General features: G+C 42.3%; 1 protein-coding gene across 1 annotated transcript in view; it reads left to right on the top strand.

Moving 5' to 3' along the window:
* The window catches only part of cpxm2 (carboxypeptidase X (M14 family), member 2), a 147,675-nt gene that overhangs the window by 108,620 nt on the left and 17,129 nt on the right, over positions 1-21,926 (top strand). The window contains exons 11-12 of the mRNA XM_068002317.1: positions 4,998-5,295; positions 20,615-20,754. Of these exons, the coding sequence (XP_067858418.1) occupies positions 4,998-5,295; positions 20,615-20,754 (438 nt within the window). The remainder of the gene's footprint in view (positions 1-4,997; positions 5,296-20,614; positions 20,755-21,926) is intronic.

The raw sequence follows: 21,926 nt of genomic DNA, 5'->3' as shown, positions 1-21,926 counted from the left end.
AAAATGAGCAATTTGAGATTTGATATCAAACTGAAGAAAGCAACTAATTAAAGCAAGGTTGCTGCCACCTCTAAACACAATTATTATCACAGCGGCCTCATGGAAGGAGACCTTTTCATTTACCTAATTGGAGATTATAAGAACACTGGGATCGATACTCCGACAAGAATATTCTCAATGGTACCAGACAAATACTTAACTCCTTCACCTTAACTCCTCATCAAGAAACTGTCTGAGGTTTACCACCCAGTCTCTGCCTGGGAGTTAATGATGTTCAAATTTGGCACATTGAACTGTCTTACATCAACCAGTTTGGATTATATTAGCATTTCCATCACCAACCTCCCATCAGGATCCACACAAGCTACTGTGTGAATCAATTAATCCTTTCTTGCCAATTATCAGACAAGAAGTCATGAACTAACAATTATTTATTAACCTTAGCATCGTAGTTATCAGCACATAAACACTGAGTATGCAAATAATTAGTAGGGGTAATTTACAAAATAGAGATTACAAATGTAGTTTAGTTATGTCACAGTAATTCAGCATTAACTGCTTGATGATTATAAATTTACAGTTGAGGTCAGTGTCTGAGATTGATATAAATTGGTGAGATTAATTTAGAATTAAACTCCTTCAATAGCTGACAAGTTAGATAGCCAGTCTATTGAATAGATTAAAGTCTATATACTTGTAGTTAGCAATGTTTCCAGAAATTATACAACCTCATCATTATGAGCTGGCGAGCATGAACTGGTTACCGCGCCTTCCTCTGGAAGGATGGTATTAGCCTTCTGGGACATCAGAGTGATGCACCTCTGACTGTAGAGGCGCTATCTGTTCCTCTTGGATCCTGTGCTCCCGGGTAAATTCACTTTCCACGCTGCCGCCTGATTCTGGACTAGCTGGCTTAAATCTCACCTCCCTTGATCTCAGGGAAACGTGTACATCTAAGTGATACACTTATATCTGGCTGCATTTGGCTGGTATGGCTGTACTATTTTAACTTTTGTGATCTTAATCTATCTCTGTCAGAGATGCCCTTTCCAATTTTGCACAGACAGCCTTCTACATATTCTACATAAACAGCTCCTACAATTACTACCACAAAGACTACTAAAAGAACTAGAATTAAAGTAAGAACCAAGGACTAAGACTGAGAATGGAAGACTGAACATCAGTGTCAAAAACACTTGTATATCCTTAATTTCCAAAGAAACCTCTAGTCTATTGACCAATTTGAGTGACAGATGTGTTAGAAGAGTTCAACCCTTCTGGTGGTACCCCTGATGACCGCCAAATCAATAAAGTACTGGTAGACATGTCAGTGCGCCCATTCACTTCCTAGCTTCTCAAGTCTTTGCTAGCAAAAGGGGTGCACAATAGATAAGGTAGGACATTTCATGCTCCCCTTAATAGCCATCTGTGGGCCTGTGATCTTGATGCCTTGCCTTCTATTCCTCTTTTGTTTGCATAAGCCTTCACGGTTTAATTGGCAAAAGCCCTTTCCTTTCCTAGCACTCAGTCTGACTACTGGCTCTATTTTGAGGACACATTTAAGGCAATTCTTGGGGCATTCCTCCTATAAGATTTTGAGTTATAATTCATCAATTTTCTTTCAGATTCAAAACACATTCATCAGGTTGACCTGCAGATTGTTCATCAGTCTAATGAGTATAAGTAAAGTAATCTGAGTAGCCTTGTCAAGGTCCAACTGCAGATTGTCAGCAAGCTAAGGTTTGAGCTATCGGTTAAATGTAAAACAGATGGGTTAGCAGCGCAAATCCACATAAGTACACCTGCCAACGTCAGCAATGAAATTGTTTTTATAAAGTCCAATTCGCTTTCCATATTCCTCACTTTTCTCTTTTATTGCCAAGCGAGGCATCATACAATTTGACCTAGGCGTACTATGTTTTGGAAAGTGCAAAGATTTAATCCAACAGTCATTCATCATTATATCATAAGAACTAAATACTAACATGGCAAGAAATCCCAGAATAAATCAAATGTTGACTGGGAAGTGCCATTCACTGTTCAGTCAGCCATTTCTCTATCCACACAAGAAAATAATCCATTTAATGTAACTTTACTATGCCAGCATCATTGCTTTTGTCATTTTTTTATGTTGTGCTTAACCAAACCTCAGAAGAATTCCTCTATTGCAGCAGTGTGTAATTTTCCATTTTCCATGCCAGCTACCTTTATGGACTCTTAAGCCTAGATGTTTCTCTTTGGTGTTATTACCGCCAGAATGGCAATTAATGGGTTTTAGACAGACTCAAATGGAAATATTTTCTAGGTCAGTTCATTAATATAATATCAGGAGCGATTTAGATGGATCTAAAGTGCAGATGTAGTAGCAGAGGAAATCGCTGCATAAATCAAATGGATGGGAACAATTAAAAGGGAGTGTCACAATAAGGAGACAAACATTCTGAAAGCCGTTAACTGCCAAATTCACCAGTAGAACATTGCTACAGTAAGGCCCATGCATCCACCAAAGTGAGAAGGCTATAGGAGTTCTGGAGGTAAGGTTTTGCTGCGTTGATAGATCTGGAAAGGCTTTGCAGTATGCTCCCAAGCAGGTCTATGGTATCATGTTTGGTTGCTGTGCCCTTCATAACTTCACAATTCAGAAAGACTTGGACATGCATTCCTAGGAGGAGTGGGCCTGATATTGAGGAACCTAGACCTGAGCATCAGAAGGATCAGTACTTGGAGGACTTTTCGGTGTCAGCTGCCAGGGACATTCATATGGAGGTCATTAATAATACATCCTCCTTAGATTAAAGTGGTACCCTTAACTACATTCCACCACAACATCCCCCCAGTGTTCCTGCCAATTCCAACCATTCCACACATAAATATCTGTTCTTCTGGACCCTATTAACAAAAACGGCATGTCACATCTACCAGAGCCCTTGCGACCTAATTATTTGATCGAGCAACAAGCATAACTGAAAATGACACAACTTTTATTTTACAATAAATGTTCCAATTTGCTTCTTTTTACTGCATTTCCACTGGGTGCCTGGGTGTGCTTTTCTAATATCTATCCTCAGGCTGTGTCTAAGTGTCACTGAGAGGCCAGTGTCATGAGAGGTAGTTAGCAGCTGCTGTGGTTCAAGAGGCTTTTGGAACTGAGGTGGCCATTGCCTAATGACAGCAAAGTCCTGAGAAGGACCCGCTGTGGGCTATGCTGGGATGAGGGAGGTGGTACTCAGTGCCACTGTCCTCTCCTCCCACATGGTTTTGGTGGCCTCCTTTCCTCTGAGCCCAGCAGGGGACCTCTCCGCTGGTGGATCTTGTCAAGAAGGACGTGTAGATCAGCATCTGCAAGATTTGTGCCTCACCTCCTTCTGCTGCCACTTACCTGAGGCCTTCCTTGTAAGGTACCAGAGTGTGAAATAGAGGACATGATACCATCTTGAAGAAGCACAAGGAATCTTTTGATTATAGACCACTGGAGTTGAACATTCTGACAAAAGCTGAAGGAGACCACACATACCACTTGCCTCCAGGAATTTGATGCTAACTTACGTTGTTGAAGGCTTTTACAGCCTGCAGCAACAGGTTTCCTCTCCCCCTCCCCCACCACAATAACTTATTCTCATGTTGCACAGGAGTTTCACTCCTGACCCACCACTGAATATCAAAGCAAGCCAAACCGCACTCCTCACCGTCCCCCCCCCCCCCCCCCCCCGCCCCAGTTCCAGTAGGGTCAGCGGCCAGCTCACTGGTGGGTGCAAGTACCACCTTGTTGGTTATAACGGGACTGCAAACCGCAACGTGGATTTTAGGGGTTGAAGTTTAACAAAGCTTACACCAATTATGACTGTACTTAGCATCACTGAGATTTGCAATGCTTCTCGATAAGTAAACAGCATCTAGAAATGACTGTGATATTAGCATACATATAATTAATTAATTCATGTGACATTGTCCTCTCTGCTACTTCAACAGAATATTGAGCATTTGTCCACAAATACCACAAGTAGTTATGTCTAGGCCTATTGTTTCTTTTACATTTGTTTAGTAGTTATATTGCTTTTTGCCAATATTTTACTTCATACTAGTAATTAACGTTAATGTTTCAATTAAGTATTTAGAAGAACTTATAATTTGTCAATGGGTAGTAGATTCAGCTGACCTTGGCAGTAGAATTGGTGTTCAAAGTAGTGATTTTCAAAAATTTCTGTATGAAGGGACCCCTGCAAATACTGACACATCCAAGAGAACCTCCTTTCCTAACTTCTGAAAGAAGACAATTTTTATTAGTATACATCAACAGAAATGGCATCCCAGTAAGTCATAAAGTACACAAAACTGCAGAAATAGGATGACAGACAAAAAAAAATCTGAGGACCTCAAAGACCTGTTGGATTCCCTTGCAGACCCCCTAGGATCTATGGTCACTAATTTGAAAACCTATGCTATATTGAGCGAATTTACATTTTAAACAATTTTAGTTTTAACCATACCAAAACTATTACAAATAAAACTGGAAATTTGAGTCAGTGGCACAGAAAATATTAAACCCCTTAATCTGCCTATTGCACTCAGTGAAGAGCTTTTGTCTTGGCTTCAACTATTGCCTGCTATAAAGTTTCGGTTGAATTGTGCTTGTATTAGAATTGGACAAAGTCTATTGAATACATGTTGTTAGTCTTTATCAAACTGAGCTGGTATTTTATCTTGTTTTACATTCACAGGGTATCAATGAAGATTGAAGTTAGACAGACCTACTAATACATTAGCAAAATTACTCTTTAAAATATTATTTAATAAATAGATAGATTCCTACCTCTCGGGAGCGGCAGGGGGTGGGAGGGCTAATGACTCCTTAAATTACCCAAGTCCTTGGAGTATGTATCCAGTACTGGTGAAAATAGATCTTTCTGATAACTGGAGTCAATGACAGCTGCACATCCTTTTCCTATGTTGCACCAAATAGTGAATGTAATTCTTATTGAAAATAATTCATTTTACAGGTAGCTGTTGAGACACGAGCAGTAATTGCTTGGATGGAAAAGTTTCCATTTGCATTGGGTGCAAATGTGCAAGGAGGAGAATTGGTTGTGACATATCCATTCGACATGACACGGTCCAGCACAAAGCTCCATGAGTACACTGCCACGCCAGATGACCATGTCTTCCGGTGGTTGGCATTCTCTTATGCTTCCACTCACCGTCTAATGACAGATGCAAATAGAAGAGTGTGTCACACAGATGATTTTGCTAAGGAAGATGGAACTATAAATGGGGCATCATGGCACACAGTAGCTGGAAGTAAGTGTGAAATGAATGCATGAATGTAATGAGCAAAGAAATAATAATCAACAATTGACCCACAGGTACTTGCTTTTCTAATTCAGACATATCTTGTCTTGTGTACAACTTTTCCTCAATTTATGGGAGCATTGTAGGGAACAGATTACTATTGATGTTATTGTGTAAATGTTTAACCCATACCAAATTATTGTCTCTGCTATTTTAACAGAAGGGTTAATCATCATATCTTAAATGGGTTATTGGCTCCATTAAAATAATGATGTGGAGATGCCGGTGATGGACTGGGGTTGACAATTGTAAACAATTTTACAACACCAAGTTATAGTCCAGCAATTTTATTTTAAATTCACAAGCTTTCGGAGGCTACCTCCTTCCTCAGGTGAACGATGTGGAAATTCAACGATTTTCACAATTCAACGATTTTCCACATCGTTCACCTGAGGAAGGAGGTAGCCTCCGAAAGCTTGTGAATTTAAAATAAAATTGCTGGACTATAACTTGCTGTTGTAAAATTGTTTACTATTAAAATAACAGAGAGAGGAACTTGGTCTGAGTACATTAAGAACTTGGATGATAACATCAGCGACAGTGATTTCTACAGTTATATTTAAAGAGACACAGCCATGTCATTTTTGTCACAATAACATCCTGTGGGTTGGCATAATAACATATTTTAATTTAAACTGTATCATTAGGCACGATTTTAAAAGTGAAAAATGGGTGGGTTGGGGGCGGGAGGGCATTCAAAATTGCAACCATTTCAGACCCGCCTCCAACCCGCCCATTTCCGGTTTTCACCGGGGCGGGACGAGGGGCGGGCGACCAAACCACTCCCAAGAGGCAGGTCGGGCCATAAAACCTTTGAAGGAGGCTTCGGGCCTCTCTTTTCCTACAGTTTCCGATTTTAACCCCTGGGGGCCGTAGTTCCCGGGCCTTCTATTTCACGCTACGTGAAAGGAGGCGAGAAGGCCCGAGACTAACAGGTAGGTGCCTTTCTGGCACAGCTAGTGGGCCCAGAGGAGAAGGAGTGCTTCCCCCAGGCCCAGCAAGCCCACCTGCAGCAACCCCCCAACAATCGCAGACCCGCGATCTCCACCCACCCCCCAAACGATCGCAGACCCCCGACCCTGATCCCTGATTCCCTCACCCCAACGACCGCGGACCCCCGCGATAACCCCCAATTTCGACAACACCCCATGACTGACCCCCAATCCCTCCCCCCATGACTGACTCCCCCGTGCCCAGTGCCAACCCATACCCCATGCCAACCCATGCCCTCGTGACCCCTTGCCAACCCATGCACACCCATGGCCCCTGTGCTCATCCATGACCACCCGTGCCCCCAATGCCCCCCCCCCCGCCCCATCCAAACAAACAAAGACTTACCTTAAGACTTACCTGAACATGTCCTCTCCCTGGCAGGTCTCCCGTCCGACTGAGACCAGCCTGTCAATCAGGCAGGTCAGTCGGACGGCAAACCAACAAAAATCGTAAGGATGTCTGGGAAACCCGTACTTCCAGGTTTCCCATCTGCAATTTGACCCGCCTGCCCCCTTCCAGGCTCGGAGTCAAAATCATGCCCATTGTGTCTACATGTTTGCAAATAATCAAGAAAGGTTAAAGTGATTGTTGGACATTCTACGTGTGGTACCCATCCATTTTGCCCCTGCCTTCTGAAATTCTCTTCCTGAACCTCTTTGCCTTTCTTTCTTTCTCCTTGCCTTCAAGGACTTCATAGAAACCTACCTAACCCTCCAATCATTCTGTTCTCCCTTCAAAAAATCTTTCCTTCCTTCATCTACCTCTTCCTCCTTAAAACCCTCTGACATTTTCCTTTATATGAAGAGCATTATGTAAAAGGCGTTGTTGTACACAGACAATACCCCTTTTATTAGACCCGCGTAAATGGGTGTTGAGTATTATAGTAATACCACTTGAGACCAGACCCAGAATTGATTGCCCTCATATTGACCTCTTTTTGACCGATCTGTTGCTATAATTAATTATCAGCTCCTGTAATGCCAGTACTTGTCAGAGCTAAAAGAATTCATTAATCCTCCCTCAGTGCTAAGCTGTTTGTGTCCGCACACATCTTGTGGGCTATAATGTATAGGGACATTCCAGCAAACCAAGAAGGGCCTAAATCAAACTAAACCTAAAGGTAACGTTATTTATTGTAGCTGATGCAAAAAAAAAATCACATTGGTGCTTCGTTCAGTACAAAGAAATATAAATAATAAATAAACATATGAGGCCAACTCACCAGACAAAAATAATTAACATAGAAACCTATGATAATTACATTTTCTAAATACAACTGATAGTAAGCTTTCTGGTAGTGACCTTAATCAATATGCTGCAGATGACAAAACAATCTGTTACCATAACTGATGCAGAATGAATCACTTCCCACAAATGTAAAATTGTTAATCAAAACATTATAGAAAGTTTAAATGTACAGCACAGAAGTGGAAATGTCAACAGAATTTTATAGCAAACAAACCTTAGAACAAAATACCTGTAATATTGTTCCTTTCAAATACCTCCATTTTGATGAAATGTGGTTATTAAAAAATATTATTTAAATATTGTATAAATATTTATTTTAAAAACAGCTGGAATTCCCGTATCATATTGCTGTATTTATCGGTTGTACTCAGGCAGGCGGAGGTGGAATCCACGACACTTCATTCCCACCCACTTTTGAACCTACCTCATCGATTCTGACAGACAGTGGAAATGCCCACCCGACAATGGGCAGGTGTATTTAAATGAGACGAGAATGATTTAATGACATCATATAACAACCCAGTCTCCTTGCCTCAGTTACATCTTCCAAAGCCATAACGCCTTAAATCCTTCTAAAACAGCCCAGCTACACGAAGCATTGTTACTTACTGACACCCAGGTTGGTGTATAGGTTGTTTAGATTGTTTACATGTCTGACACTGTGTTTGTAATGAGATAACCTTGAGATACATCCTAATGCTTGATTAGTCTTGTTGATAACAAATTCACATTGAGTGGTGGGTGACCTTCAATGAATAGTTAGTAATCATACCCTTGTCCTTCATCTTTGCCAATGGACACCCCTCCATCAGGTGCACACAATTCCTGTTTGCTGTTCCAAAATGCACTACCTGATATATATCCACATTAAAATTCACTTGCCATTCCTTAGCCTATGTGCTTAATTGAGTCACATACCTTTTAAAGCTATCAATTTCTCTTAAACTCATCATTTAGACTCATAAAATTATCGGAAAACATTATAATACTACAAGGAATACTCTCCTCCAAATCACCAATGAATCATGTATACAAACCCTATAGAACCCCTTTAGTTACTGCCCTGCAGACAGAGCTTTTTTCGATTTATCATCACCTTCTGCTTTCTATTACCAAGCTAGTCTTCAATCCATCTATAATTTCTCATTAATTCCATAAGCCTTCACATTTGGAACATAAACAAATGCCTTTTAAAATTTGATGTAAATTACACACACTGGATAGTGTTCACCTACTACCTTAGTTGCCTTCTCAATAAGTTCAGTAGATTTTCTGAGACATGGTTTATTGCTTCTACACGCTGGCTACATCCTATGGCCTTTGTGTTCTTCAAATAAACATTGATAATATCCCCTATAATGCTGTTGAGTATTTTCCACACAATGGACATCATGCTGAGTGTTCTATAATTTCCAGGTTCATGTCTCTCTCCTTTTTGAGTATTTGGATTAGGTTTGCTCTTTTCCATTCTCTTACTTATGGATTTTCTCGAGCCTTACCTATTCCCTGTCTCATTTCTTTGAGGACTCTAGGGTGTGCTGCATCTAGCCAGGTTGCCTTATAGATATTTAATTGAATATTTTGCAGTGACTCCTCCTATTGCTTTATTGCAGTAGAATCATATAGTGGGGCTTCTGGAAAAGTGTAACTACAGGGGTTTGTGAAAGATGGAGATGTCACAGTAAGAATAACAACAGTTCATCTGCATTGTGTATGTGGAGTTTAGAAAATCATTCTCAAAGCTAGCTGCTATCCAATCTAGTGGGAATTTTAATTATTTGCAAGAAACTGATATGGCAGATGCTATCAAATTTGTATTGTTGAGTCTGACATTATTGATTTACAATAAGTTATGCTAGCAATAAATCCAACCATTACACATACTCATTGTACAGCTGAGGCCTCGCAACAGTTTTTAGGAATAAACACAAATTAATTTGAGTTGTTATAATAAGTGACATCTAGCGATTAATTTTGAAATAAAAGGCTCATTTACATTCTGGCCGTTACATTACAAAACATTTCCCAACATCAAGATATCATTAAAAACATTTCAAACATGGAGGTTGGGGGAGGGGGAAAATTGGTCTTGGGCAGTAAGGCAAAAAGGATGGTAGTGAATCAGCTGCCCGTTTTACACCCTGCCCGTTTTACACCCTGCCCGTTTTACACCCTGCCCGTTTTACACCCTGCCCGTTTTACACCCTGCCCGATTTTCTTTCCCATTGACTTTGCTCTCTCCCATTTCTCACTATCGCCCAAGATCAATTTCACCCCCATGATGTATGGGCTTCTCCGCCACTCCTAAAATTGCTTGGCTGCACCTTCCATACCAAACATTTCCTCCCCTCAGTTCTTAACTCTCCCCAAGACTTGAACATCGGGTAAAGTTCTTCTAACAACTCTCCTTCATTAATGGGTAGATTACAAGAGAAAGGGTGTGATCTGATTGGTGATCCTTTTCCAAGTCTAATCTCCATCCACTCTCAGTGTCGCAATTTTTCTTGTCTCTATTTTATTGGTGTTACTATGGTCAATATTCTTTGTTCTCTTGCTCTTCCTAAGCTGAAAATATACTACATTTTGTTCCTCCTCCCTGCATCCTCACTATTAAAATACAAACACTGGGCCAAAATTCCTGGAGGTCTACTCCGCTGGTACAAGTATGGTGAAGTGGAACCTCACCCGCCCTAACCCCACACTGGAAACCCAAACCCAAATCCTGGGGACTGAGGTATCGGGTATGGCTGAGGTAAGTTGCCCGCATCTGCATAGATGCATTAGTGTTGCCTTCCCCAAACTTCCAGTGGAATGCTGGAGCGATGCCATGACTCTCCGACGGTGGAAAGGAGACCTGGCAAGACCCTAAAGAAATGTGTCCTCTTCGTTTCTTCTGCTGCTAATGGAACAAGTGAGCCTCTGGGAGTAATTACCTTTCCTAGCAAAGGCCTGGAGCCTTTTTTCAGGCCTCAACGGGACTCGTGCCAGCCCTTGGCTCTTGACCCTTTCCCATCCAACTCTTTACCACAGAACTACGTAGAGTCCAAAGCACAGTACATCATCAATAGCTCCCTTTCCTGAGGCTCTGTTCATACACCCTGCAAAGTTGCCATCATTACCCTTTCTCAAAAAGTCCACTTTTGACCCCCCCCTTCCCTATTCTCTTCTCATGCCATCCTATCTCCAACCTCCTTTTCTCCTCTGCGTGTCATCATCATCACCTAGCTCCATGCCTATCTCTCCCATCGCTTCCTATCTGAATCCTTTCAGCTTGGTTTCTGTCTTGTCCACAGTACAGACACCTTCTTGGTCAAATTCAACAACAACGTAATTTATGACTGTGACCGTGACTCTAAATCCCACCTTGTCCCCCTTAACCTCTCTGTGGTTGACCACGCGAACTCCTTCACTGTCCCCCGCTCTGATTCCCTTCCATCACACTGCTCTCACTTGGTTCTGCTCCTACCTGTCCCAAAACAGCCAGAACATTTTCTGCAATGGCTTTTCCTCCCATCCTTAAGAGTCCATTCTTAGCATTCTCCTTTTTTTCATCTGCATGCTGTCCCTTGTTAACATCTCCCACAGGCATCGATCACATTCCACCTATGTGGTGGACACACTTAGGTCCATCCTTTGCTATTTGACTGCTTGAACTACATTAAGTCATGGATGAGCAAGAACTTTCCCTTACTTAACATCAGCAAGACTGAAGCCATCTTGTCTGGCTCCCTCCCAAATTTCTGCACTCAAGCCCCTAATTCCTTCCTCTGTTGATGTGCAACCTCAGTGCCTTTTTTGACCCTGTGCTGGCCCTCCTATTCATCTCTGCACATCACCTGCCTCCAGCCTTTCCTCCTTACTATGGCAGTTTGCCAACCACACATTTGCCACCTCCAGGCTTGACTTTTCCAACACTCTTCTTACCAGCCTCCTAAGTTCCATCTTACACAAATTTGAAAATTCTGATGTCTACATCTATTCCACACTAAATCCTGCTCTCCCATAATATAGTTCTCCCAATACAATGATTTCAAAATTCTTGTCTTCGGTTGCAAATTTCTCCAGAGCATCACCTTTCCACATCTCTGAAACGTCCTCTAGCCCTATATGTCAGCATACATCTCATAGTCTTCTGACTCTGACCACTTTTGCATCCTTCCCTCCCTCCGTTCCACCTTTGGTGAAAGATCATTTAGCCACTTTGGCCCCATGGTCTGAAATGTTCTCCCTAAAGCCCTTTGCCTTACTACATGTCTTCCCTTCTTCAAGACTCTCTTCAAAACCAGCTACTTTAATTGTGTCATCAGTCACTTCCCAACCTCTTCTACCGCTGTCCATTTTTGTCTCTGTGAAGTATCTTGGGATCTTCCAGTTTGTTAAAGGCTCTACACAAATGCAAGAAGTTGTCATTATTTAAACTACATCAGGAGATACGACTAGAATTGCAGAACTACTTACTGAAGTATTTTTGCAGTAACAATGCAGCAGTAGTTGGAACCATTACACATGGCCATATGTTGCATTTTACCACTGTTAGCTTTTTAAACTTTTCCACCACACTTGTTATATTTCTGGTAAATATTTTTCATATTTTATGGAGGTGGGATTACATCACAATCTAATTGCTAGAATTAGTTTTCATTCCAATATTTATTTGAAGAGAAAGTTCAAACTATAAACATTCTAAATCCACGTCACACAACAACTGGGTAATCAGCACTCAGATTGCCGCAGATGCACTGGAAGTGCGGAATAAGGAATTGCATGCACTGTTAAATATATCTGCTTTTAACCTCTTTACAGGATCAACTTTTTCTCATTCTTTACATAATTAATCTTTAACATATGCTATAAACAGAATAGGTTATGAAAGCCTATGGGATATGATATAAATCAGTTGTGACTTCATTGCTCGTGATTTATCAGGCTAGTCCACTTGTTGATGATAAATGTCTCATGGGTTTTCATAATGTATCCTCTACATCCTTAACATCTGTTATATAGATCATTTTCAGAGAAAGAGCAGAGAATATATAGTGGAAATAGGGGGATATCTGCTTTATTCCTTGAAGGAGGGACACTATGTGACTGATGGATAACAATATAATAATGAATTATAGAAATATACCTTAAGAAAATAATAAGTTGGTTAAGAAAGAAAGAACTTGCATTTATATAGCACCTTTCACATCCTCAGGACATCCCAAAATGCTTTTACCTCCAATGGATGACCTTTCTTGAAGTGTAATCAGTTGATATAAATTGCAAGCTTCCCTATAGTTCAATGATTAAATGCACCATATAGTACCACACTCAGCAATACGCTCCAGGAAGCTCCTAAATTTGGTCCTTGGTCTGATAGCAGTTCTGAAAATAAAATGGCTTGGCACCCCTTGTCTAGAAAATCTACCAGCGTTTCTGCTTCTGATTACTATCCAGTGACCTCTGCTGGAAAGCACTTTTGTGTGGACATCAGGTGAGGATAATGTCATCCACAGTTGAATAACCTGCCAGCACTCACTGCTCACTAAACTCACACATGAATAATAACCACTTGGGCAAGGTCCCAGATGGCTGTCATCACCCATGGTACTATACGCCAGCACGAGTCAGAGGGGAGAAAAAAGGAGACATTTGGGGGGAGATAGGCATTTTATTGTTCCATATGATTATATACTTCAGAAATGGATAATAATTTCACTGTTCAGTGCAATAATAATTCAACAGCAGTGACAAAAAAAAAGTAGTGCAATGAATAGATGGAGATGATTTACAGAAATATAAGTGGTTCCAATTTGGTTACACAGACCAAGAATAATGAAGATTCCCATTTGTGTAATTTATACCATTACCCTGTCATTTTGCATTATATACAGAAAATATTTTTGCTTCACATGGTTTGTGAAAAATAGCTGTAGCGGCATAACGTATGTTAACCGTACAGAAATGGAGACTTCTGTGAATTGTGTTATGCCAGAGATGTGATACAATAGAAGACTGATGTTGACAATACCACATTACATTAAGTTTTGAATGCCAGCTTACATGAATTTTTTTTAGTACAGGATAGCAATATACATGAAGTATAATGAAATGATAATACATGAATGTGAATCATTAGTTGGTTGGTTCAGCATTCTAGAATAAATTTATGGATCACTGTCAATGATTATAGTCTACGACTTCTGGTATATAGAATAGCCTGGAATTTCCTCGATCTAATTTATGCCATAATTACACCCTTATTTACACAGTTGCGTACGGCGATTGCTCCGATGGGAAGTTACACGCCAGTTTCCTACAGAGCTCATTTGCTTATGCTGGAATGTAAATACCAGCGTGGAACTTCAATGTGACCAGCAGGGGTTCCACAATATAAAACGCTGTACATATACCATTCTTCTGCAGCACGCTTTGAAGGAGGAGGCAAGTGTCAGATCCTGCTTCTCTCTATCCTTTTTAAAAAAAAAACTCCATACTCCAGTTGGGTATAAAGTGGACCTCATTACGCCCGTTTGCGGGTGTAAAACAGGCGCCTCAAGGCCCAATTTCGGTGACCAACGTCCTGTGCTCCGTGGATACCTGAAAAATGTTCGAGACAAAATTGAGTCGGGCCATTTTCCAGGTGCCCTTGGCGGCTGCATAAAACAGACATTGGGTCCCCTAAATGTGTAAATGAGGGGTGTAATGCCTGCTTTAGGACCCCTCACAGTAATTCAATTGCGACGAGCAGGGCAGTTGTTGGGCCTGCACAGCTCAAGATTCTTAAGCGGCAATCAATTAAAGGTAAAGTTTTGAGAACTTTTCTTTTTTAAAAAACCCTCCTATGGAGCCAGGAGCAGCAGACATGTTTCCCTGATTCCACAGTCATTGCAATCACCCCACCAGCCCTCTCCCCCACTCCAATCACCCTCCCGGGACTTACCTTCAGGCTGCTGGAGTATCGACAGATGCCAGCAGCTCATTCATAATACGGTAATGAGGCTCAAGGATCAATTTCTGGCCGGCTTTGGGTCTCCTGGTTGGGGCGTGCATTGCCTGTAAACGAGCCCAGAGAGATGACCACCCCAGTGGCATCTATGCCCACTGGGCAGAAAATCAAAGAAGCCAGTAGGAAGACCTGCAACTTCTTTGATGAAGACCTGCAAGCCCTCCTGGAGGAGATTGAAATGAGGAGAGACCAATTTCTGAACAGCAGGACAGCCAAGCCGGCCAGGATCATGGGTCATGACACAAGTAGAATGGTGACTCTGGCACTGAGTGCCAACACTCTCACTCCCAGGACCGTAGACCAGTGCAAGAAGTTCATATACTTGATCAGAGCTGGAAAGGTAAGACACTCACTCTCTCTTTCTTCTTTGCCCACCCCGGGCACCTCCACACTCCAATCTCATAAAGCAGCACTCTCACAACTGACACTTCGCACTGCGCTCCGCTTAAGGGCACTTCTGTCCTGCTATTCTGCAGTGTACATAACTGCACAGCTCCCTAAACACTGCAACTGACTAGCACAATCCTCAAACATGCTCTACCAAGTTGGCACACTCAAATCTGCACCTCTCGCGCACCACTTCTGAAACGACACTTGACACGCACAGTGATCAACTGCAAGCCTCACATACATTCTCTAGTTTCTTTACAGGACAAGTTGGTACACAATGCCTGCCAGAGACAGACCACCGGAGGCAGATACCCTGTCTGAAAACCTTGACCCCCTTCGAAGACAAGGCCATCCAACTCCTGGACCATGACATCACAGCACATGCCAAGGTAGGTGGCGGGATGCCGCTGCCAGGTAAATTCCTAAGTCCCTATTATCTCTCCATGGTAGCTCTCTGCACCATTACACATACCCACCCTTCCACCCCCGTTCAATATGTGCTGTATCCCGAGAGGGGCATGCTCAACCATTCTGACTATATGCCTTTCTTTCTTGCAAATCCAGTACAGCAGCAGAAAGCAATTGAGGAGGAGGAGGAGAGGAAGGGGTGCACCTCGAGGAGGAAGAGGGCCATCTTTCGGAAGGGTCAGGTGAAGAGGATGATCAGGAAGAAGCAGAAGACCTCTGTCCTCCACTGAGAGCATGGCATTCTCGAGAACCACAAGCCTCTCCGACTTAACACCTATGTCGTTTGACTGACCTGTTCCAGGCACCAGTGCAGAGATTGGTACCGGGGGAGGGGGCACTAGTTAAATGAAGTCAGGAAAGCTCACTGGGTGACTCACAAAGCATGGGGGGCCCATGGGGGAATGGGGAAGATTGTGGCCACTTCTCCATAGAGTCTGAGTAGCAGGCCGCCAAGGACTTAAGAGTTTTGGGACCCAGACTTCAAGGGTTCTTGACTCAAAAGACCAGCACCATGAGAGGCACATGAGTGCTGAGGAAGATGTCCCATGATTTGTGGCATCTCATTGATGTGGTTGCAGAGTCTACAGCTCTGATTTGCGGGAACATTTTGGAGGTGTTGTCTGGTCTGCAGGAACTGATACAGCAAATGGCAGCTGGATTCAGATCTGCAATTGATCCCCAGGTAAGAGGCAGCCAGGGACCATTTGAGGTCTTCATCTTCATGTCAGTACGACTGAAGCTGTGGTGGCATTAGGGAACATATTGGAGGACACCTTTAATCGTGCCTTCCATTCCTTGGCAAATTCAGTGAGTCAAGGCTTCCAGGATTTGGTGGCTGCCATCATACCAGCCATCCAGCTGATAACTGGGGTCACAGATCCAGGGCCAAGTGGAAGGGTGGCACTGCCATTCCAAGTGCCTGATGATGCTGTCTCTCAGGACAGCAGAACATGCCAGGACTCCGGCCTTACCCCTTAGAGCACCATACCAGTGGAATCTAGCAGGCAAGACCATGCTACCCAGGAGCTCCCTCCAAAGATGCAGCCAGCAACAACTCTATGCCAGGAGCCAGATATCAGTGCTGTTAGATGCAGCATTAGAATAGGTGATAGAAAGGCACATCTAGGTACCAGGGGCTCACACAGTATTAGGAAACAGTAGAGTGAATTATTTATGAAGGCTGCTTTGTACATTGCTTTCTCTAGGGACTGCACCATGAAGTAATGGGAAGGCCTGTGTGTTCATATGACCCTGAGAGCTCTGCTGATGGGAATATAACTCCTGGTAGGGTCACCCAAGTCAGACAGGTTGAAAGATGGTACTCCTGGGAGTGTTGTTGTGAGTCAGTTTAAAGTCTTGTCCACGTAAAAATGCCTTTTGTTACAGAGTAGTAATCTATAGTGTAGGTCTCACTGAGAAAAAGTCAAAATAATCGCTAGGAAATTCACAAGCAGGCTGCAGAAATCCAAGAAAAAGGTTTGGGGGCTCCAGTGCTCAAACTGCTTATCTACATTGAAATCAGGTGATGGGGGCATTGCATTGGTGGCATTAAAGCAGGAAACTTGTGTCAGCTTTGACATTGGATGGAACAGGGCAAGTTTCCTCACTAAAAGCGAACGTGGTCGTACACCAAATATTTGGCGAAAAAAAACAAGGAAATTCCAGGCTAACGTCTTTACCAATGACAGTGACTTCAAGACATGCTTCCAATTACATTAAAGCTGCCACAATTGACTCATAAAAGAACACCATTAAGTCAGTGTCACTGACGGCTCTGATCAAATGTTTATTTGAGCTTTTAATAGAAATTTGACGCAATTGTATAATTAAAAGTCTTGCATCTGGCATGTGAAAATGTGCAGCACAGAGCATACTGATTAGCTCAAATGTCTTTTGTCATTAACAATCTAACTAATCAAAAGCTACAATGTAACAAAATTTCACTATTTTCACTCTTTTGAAAAATGTTAGTCTATCTATAATATATTAAAAATCTTGTGCCCGCATGCACTTCCTGCCTACAAAATCGCACTTCCTGTTTACACATTTGTGTTGCTCTTTATTGTCATCTTTTCCCATTATAAATTCCTATGCTCATGTTTGTAGTGGAAACTGCCTGTGTAAACTTGTTGCACTGTAGTTATAACCTTGTGCCAGTGATGCCATTGTTGTACTTCAGTTTTACATCTCCCAACTCCTGTCTGTACTGCAGAGAAACTCCTATGGTCCAACCAGCTCTACTTCTCTGTTTCCTACGTTGCTTGTCAGTTTTGCTACTTAACTATCATAATAATACAAAATCCAAGTATTTTGTTAAAATAAGGACAGAATGCATGCCTTTAAAACGGGGACAGAATTACATCTGCATGCTGTTGTCCAATTATCCTCTGCCCTCTAACCCCACTTCAGTTGAAGACAAGATTTGCTCTTAACTCCCCATGTGCAACACCAAGAGAGATTGACTAGTATATATTAAAGGTCTTAAGTCTGAGAGCACTTCCTATAACATCACAATTTTGCCATCACATCTTGTCGATTGGCTCAAAGTAAAACAGCAGCAGAACTGAAGAGGTAGTAAACATATGAATCAAGAGTTAGGAAACTGATTTTAAAAACTACCAATGAGAATTACGAAGGACTTATGAAAATAGCCATTCCTGAATGACCAGTCAGGAGAATCTACCAATAAAAGAAAGGAGAAGGTGAACCAATCAAACCACTCAAAACACTTCTTGAAAAAAATTAGGGCATCATTTTTTTTCTCATTATCTGAAATTTCTAATGTCCAAAATAAGGTTTATAATCTATTTTTTACGGAGATCATGGTCTCTGCTTCTAGCCACAGCAGCCATTCTCTGTACCCTGGCTCCCTGACCACTCCCAAAATATCATCACCATGGCTTTCAGACTCTTTCTCCATTGAGTATTCCCAAGCCCCAGTTTCCCCAAAGTGCTTCCTGACCTTCCACACCCCAGCCGCCTAAATGATTCTGGGCCCATCTCCCACCTCAGAATTGTCTTCTCTTCCATTCCTATAGCTTAGATTGCTCATCAGGGCCCATTATTTTTCTGCGCTCCACATACTCAGTCCCCTACTTTCTCCACACATGCATGAATTTCAGGTCTCTGCACATGTGCCATCATTCTCTGCTTCAAGGTGTCTTCACAGATGGCCATCGGTGTTTGCACTTTTACAGTTAGGTCAGGATTTGGTATTTAAGATATATATAAGTAGTTTGTCATCATTGGAATTTTATATAGCAGGAACAACTTGGAAGAAGTGTGATACATTAGAATTCTGAGCTTTGTTCTGAATTATGCTTGTACCAGGTGTGGATTTATGTAGAGTTAGTTATACATGGAACTTAAACGAGTGATCATGAAACTGTCCTGTATTTTATGGATTTGAGTAGAACCAAATAATGACAATGCTATGCATTCTGATAGTGATAGCATGTAAAGATGGTAAAAAATACTAGTTAAATACACTGCAATATTTTTTAAAATTTGTTCTTGGTTTGTGAGTGACACTGGCAAGGCCAAATTTATTGCCCATCCTTAGTTGCCCTGAAAAAGTAGTGCTGAATCTTCTTCTTGAGTAGTGATCATATAACTGAACCATTGGATAGGCCACTTTAGAGGGTAGAAGAATCAACCATACAGTGTGAACTAGAGTCACATATAGGCCAGACCAGGTAGAGGTGGAAGGTTCCCTTCCCTGAAGATTAGTGAACCAGCTGAGTATTTAAAACAATCCAGCAACATTTATAATCATTTTTATGGTGGTAGCTCACAAATTACCAGATTTATTGAATTCAATTTCACAGCTAGCCATGATCAGATTTGAACTGCTCACTTCCAGATTTACTAGTATGGCACCATAGCCATGACTCAGCCCATGTGCTGCTGAAACCCTCATCCATGCTTTTGTTACCTCCAGACTCGACTATTCCAATGCTCTCTTGGCTGGCCTTGCATCTTCCAGCCTCTATAAATTTGAGCTCATTCAAAACTCTGCTGCCCGTATCCTAACTTGCATCAAGTCCTGGTCACCCATCACCCTTATGCTCACCGACCTACATTGTCTCGCAGTCCTCACCCCTCCCTATCTCTGTAATCTCCTCCAGCCCCACAACCCATCAAAATTTCTGTGTTCCTCCAACTCTGGCCTCTTGTGCAGCCTCCACTTCCTTTGACCCATCATTGGTGGCCGTGCCTTTAGCCATCTAGGTCCTAAGCTCTGGATTTCCCTCCCCAAACCTCTTCGCCTCTCCTCCTTTGCGACACTGCTTAAAATGTACGTCCTAGACCAAGCGTTTGGTCACCTGTCCTAATGTCTCCTTTTTTGATTCTTTGTCTGTATTACATTCCTGTGAAGTACCTTGGGACATTTTACTACGTTAAAGGCGGTATATAAATGCAAGTTGTTGTTGACTCTACCATACCCCTTAATGTATCATCTGCTAGATATGAAAGTTTGATTACTAAAATTAATTCTAGATTTAATCATCAAGAAATACCCCAAAATCTTTAGCTAACCTCGGGGCGGCAATTGCGTTCATGATCCTGTGCAGTGAAAGCACAAACATTTTCTTTTTGAATGAACTCAAAATGTGATGGCAAACAGCAACCACAACAGTTCTTTTTCCCCGATCCATTTTTCAGAATGGTTACAGCACAGAGGGAGGCCATTCGGCCCATCGAGCCCATGCCGGCTCTTTGTGAGAGCAAATCAGTTAGTCCCATTCCCCCACTCTTTTCCCCTTCAAGTATTTATCCAATTCCTTTTTGAAAGCCACGATTGAATCCGCTTCCACCAACCTTTCAGGCAGCGCATTCCAAATCATAACTACTTGCTGCATAAAAAAGTTTTTCCTCATGTCGCCTTTGATTCTTTTGCCAGTCACCTTAAATCTGTGTCCTCTGGTTCTCAACCCTCCCGCTAACGGGAACAGTTTTTCTTTATTTACTTTATCTTTAACACTTTGTAAATGTTAATATCCTGTAACAGTGAGATCATAGTAAAATATATTTAAATAAGTTGGAAATTGAAGTAAGTGATGAAGAATAAATGTTAGCAAACCATGGAACTTTAATTTGTTGAAGACTGTTATGATAATTGGCCGGATAATTATCAGACAACTGTGTTCTAAAATAAAATTCATGTTTTTTTAAAAGGTATGAATGACTTCAGTTATCTGCACACAAACTGCTTTGAAATATCAGTGTACGTGGGGTGTGACAAATTCCCTCATGAGAGTGAACTACCAGAGGAGTGGGAAAACAACCGAGAATCCCTCCTTGTCTTCATGGAACAGGTACATTATAGAAGAAGATTCATTCTCTAAACTGTCCTCCTCTAAAATTAACACCTGTAAGGGACCGACTATTTCTTGGTAGAAGATATAAGCCTTTCTAGTTTTTTTTTATTCGTTCATGGGATGTGGGCGTCGCTGGCGAGGCCAGCATTTATTGTCCATCCCTAATTGCCCTTGAGAAGGTGGTGGTGAGCCGCCTTCTTGAACCGCTGCAGTCCGTGTGGTGAAGGTTCTCCCACAGTGCTGTTAGGTAGGGAGTTCCAGGATTTTGACCCAGCGACAATGAAGGCACGCCGATATATTTCCAAGTCGGGATGGTGTGTGACTTGGAGGGGAACGTGCAGGTGGTGTTGTTCCCATGTGCCTGCTGCCCTTGTCCTTCTAGATGGTAGAGGTTGCGGGTTTGGAAAGTGCTGTCAAAGAAGCCGTGGTGAGTTGCTGCAGTGCATCCTGTGGATGGTACACACTGCAGCCACTGTGCGCCGGTGGTGAAGGGAGTGAATGTTTAGGGTAGTGGATGGGGAGCCAATCAAGCGGGCTGCTTTGTCCTGGATGGTGTCGAGCTTCTTGAGTGTTGTTGGAGCTGCACTCATCCAGGCAAGTGGAGAGTATTCCATCACACTCCTGACTTGTACCCTGTAGAGGGTGGAAAGGCTTTGGGGAGTCAGGAGGTGAGTCACTCGTCGCAGATACCCAGCCTCTGACCTGCTCTTGTAGCCACAGTATTAATGTGGCTGGTCCATTTAAGTTTCTGGTCAATGGTGACCCCCAGGATGTTGATAGTGGGGGATTTGGCGATGGTAATGCTGTTGAATGTCAAGGTGAGGTGGTTGGATTCTCTCTTGTTGGAGATGGTCATTGCCTGGCACTTGTCTGGTGCAAATGTTACTTGCCACTTATCAGCCCAAGCCTGGATGTTGTCCAGGTCTTGCTGCATGCAGGCACATTATCTGAGGGGTTGCGAATGGAACTGAACAGTGTGCAATCATCAGCAAACATCCCCATTTCTGACCTTATGATGGAGGGAAGGTCATTGATGAAGCAGCTGAAGATGGTTGGGCCTAGGACACTGCCCTGAGGAACTCCTGCAGCAATGTCCTGGGGCTGAGCTGATTGGCCTCCAACAACAACTACCATCTTCCTTTGTGCTTGGTATGACTGAGAGTTTTCCC

This window comes from Heptranchias perlo, chromosome 21 (assembly GCF_035084215.1).
Source record: "Heptranchias perlo isolate sHepPer1 chromosome 21, sHepPer1.hap1, whole genome shotgun sequence".
Classification (NCBI taxonomy): Eukaryota; Metazoa; Chordata; class Chondrichthyes; order Hexanchiformes; family Hexanchidae; genus Heptranchias; species Heptranchias perlo.
Note: the sequence above shows the minus strand (reverse complement) of the source record. Positions and strands in the feature narration are given on the sequence as shown.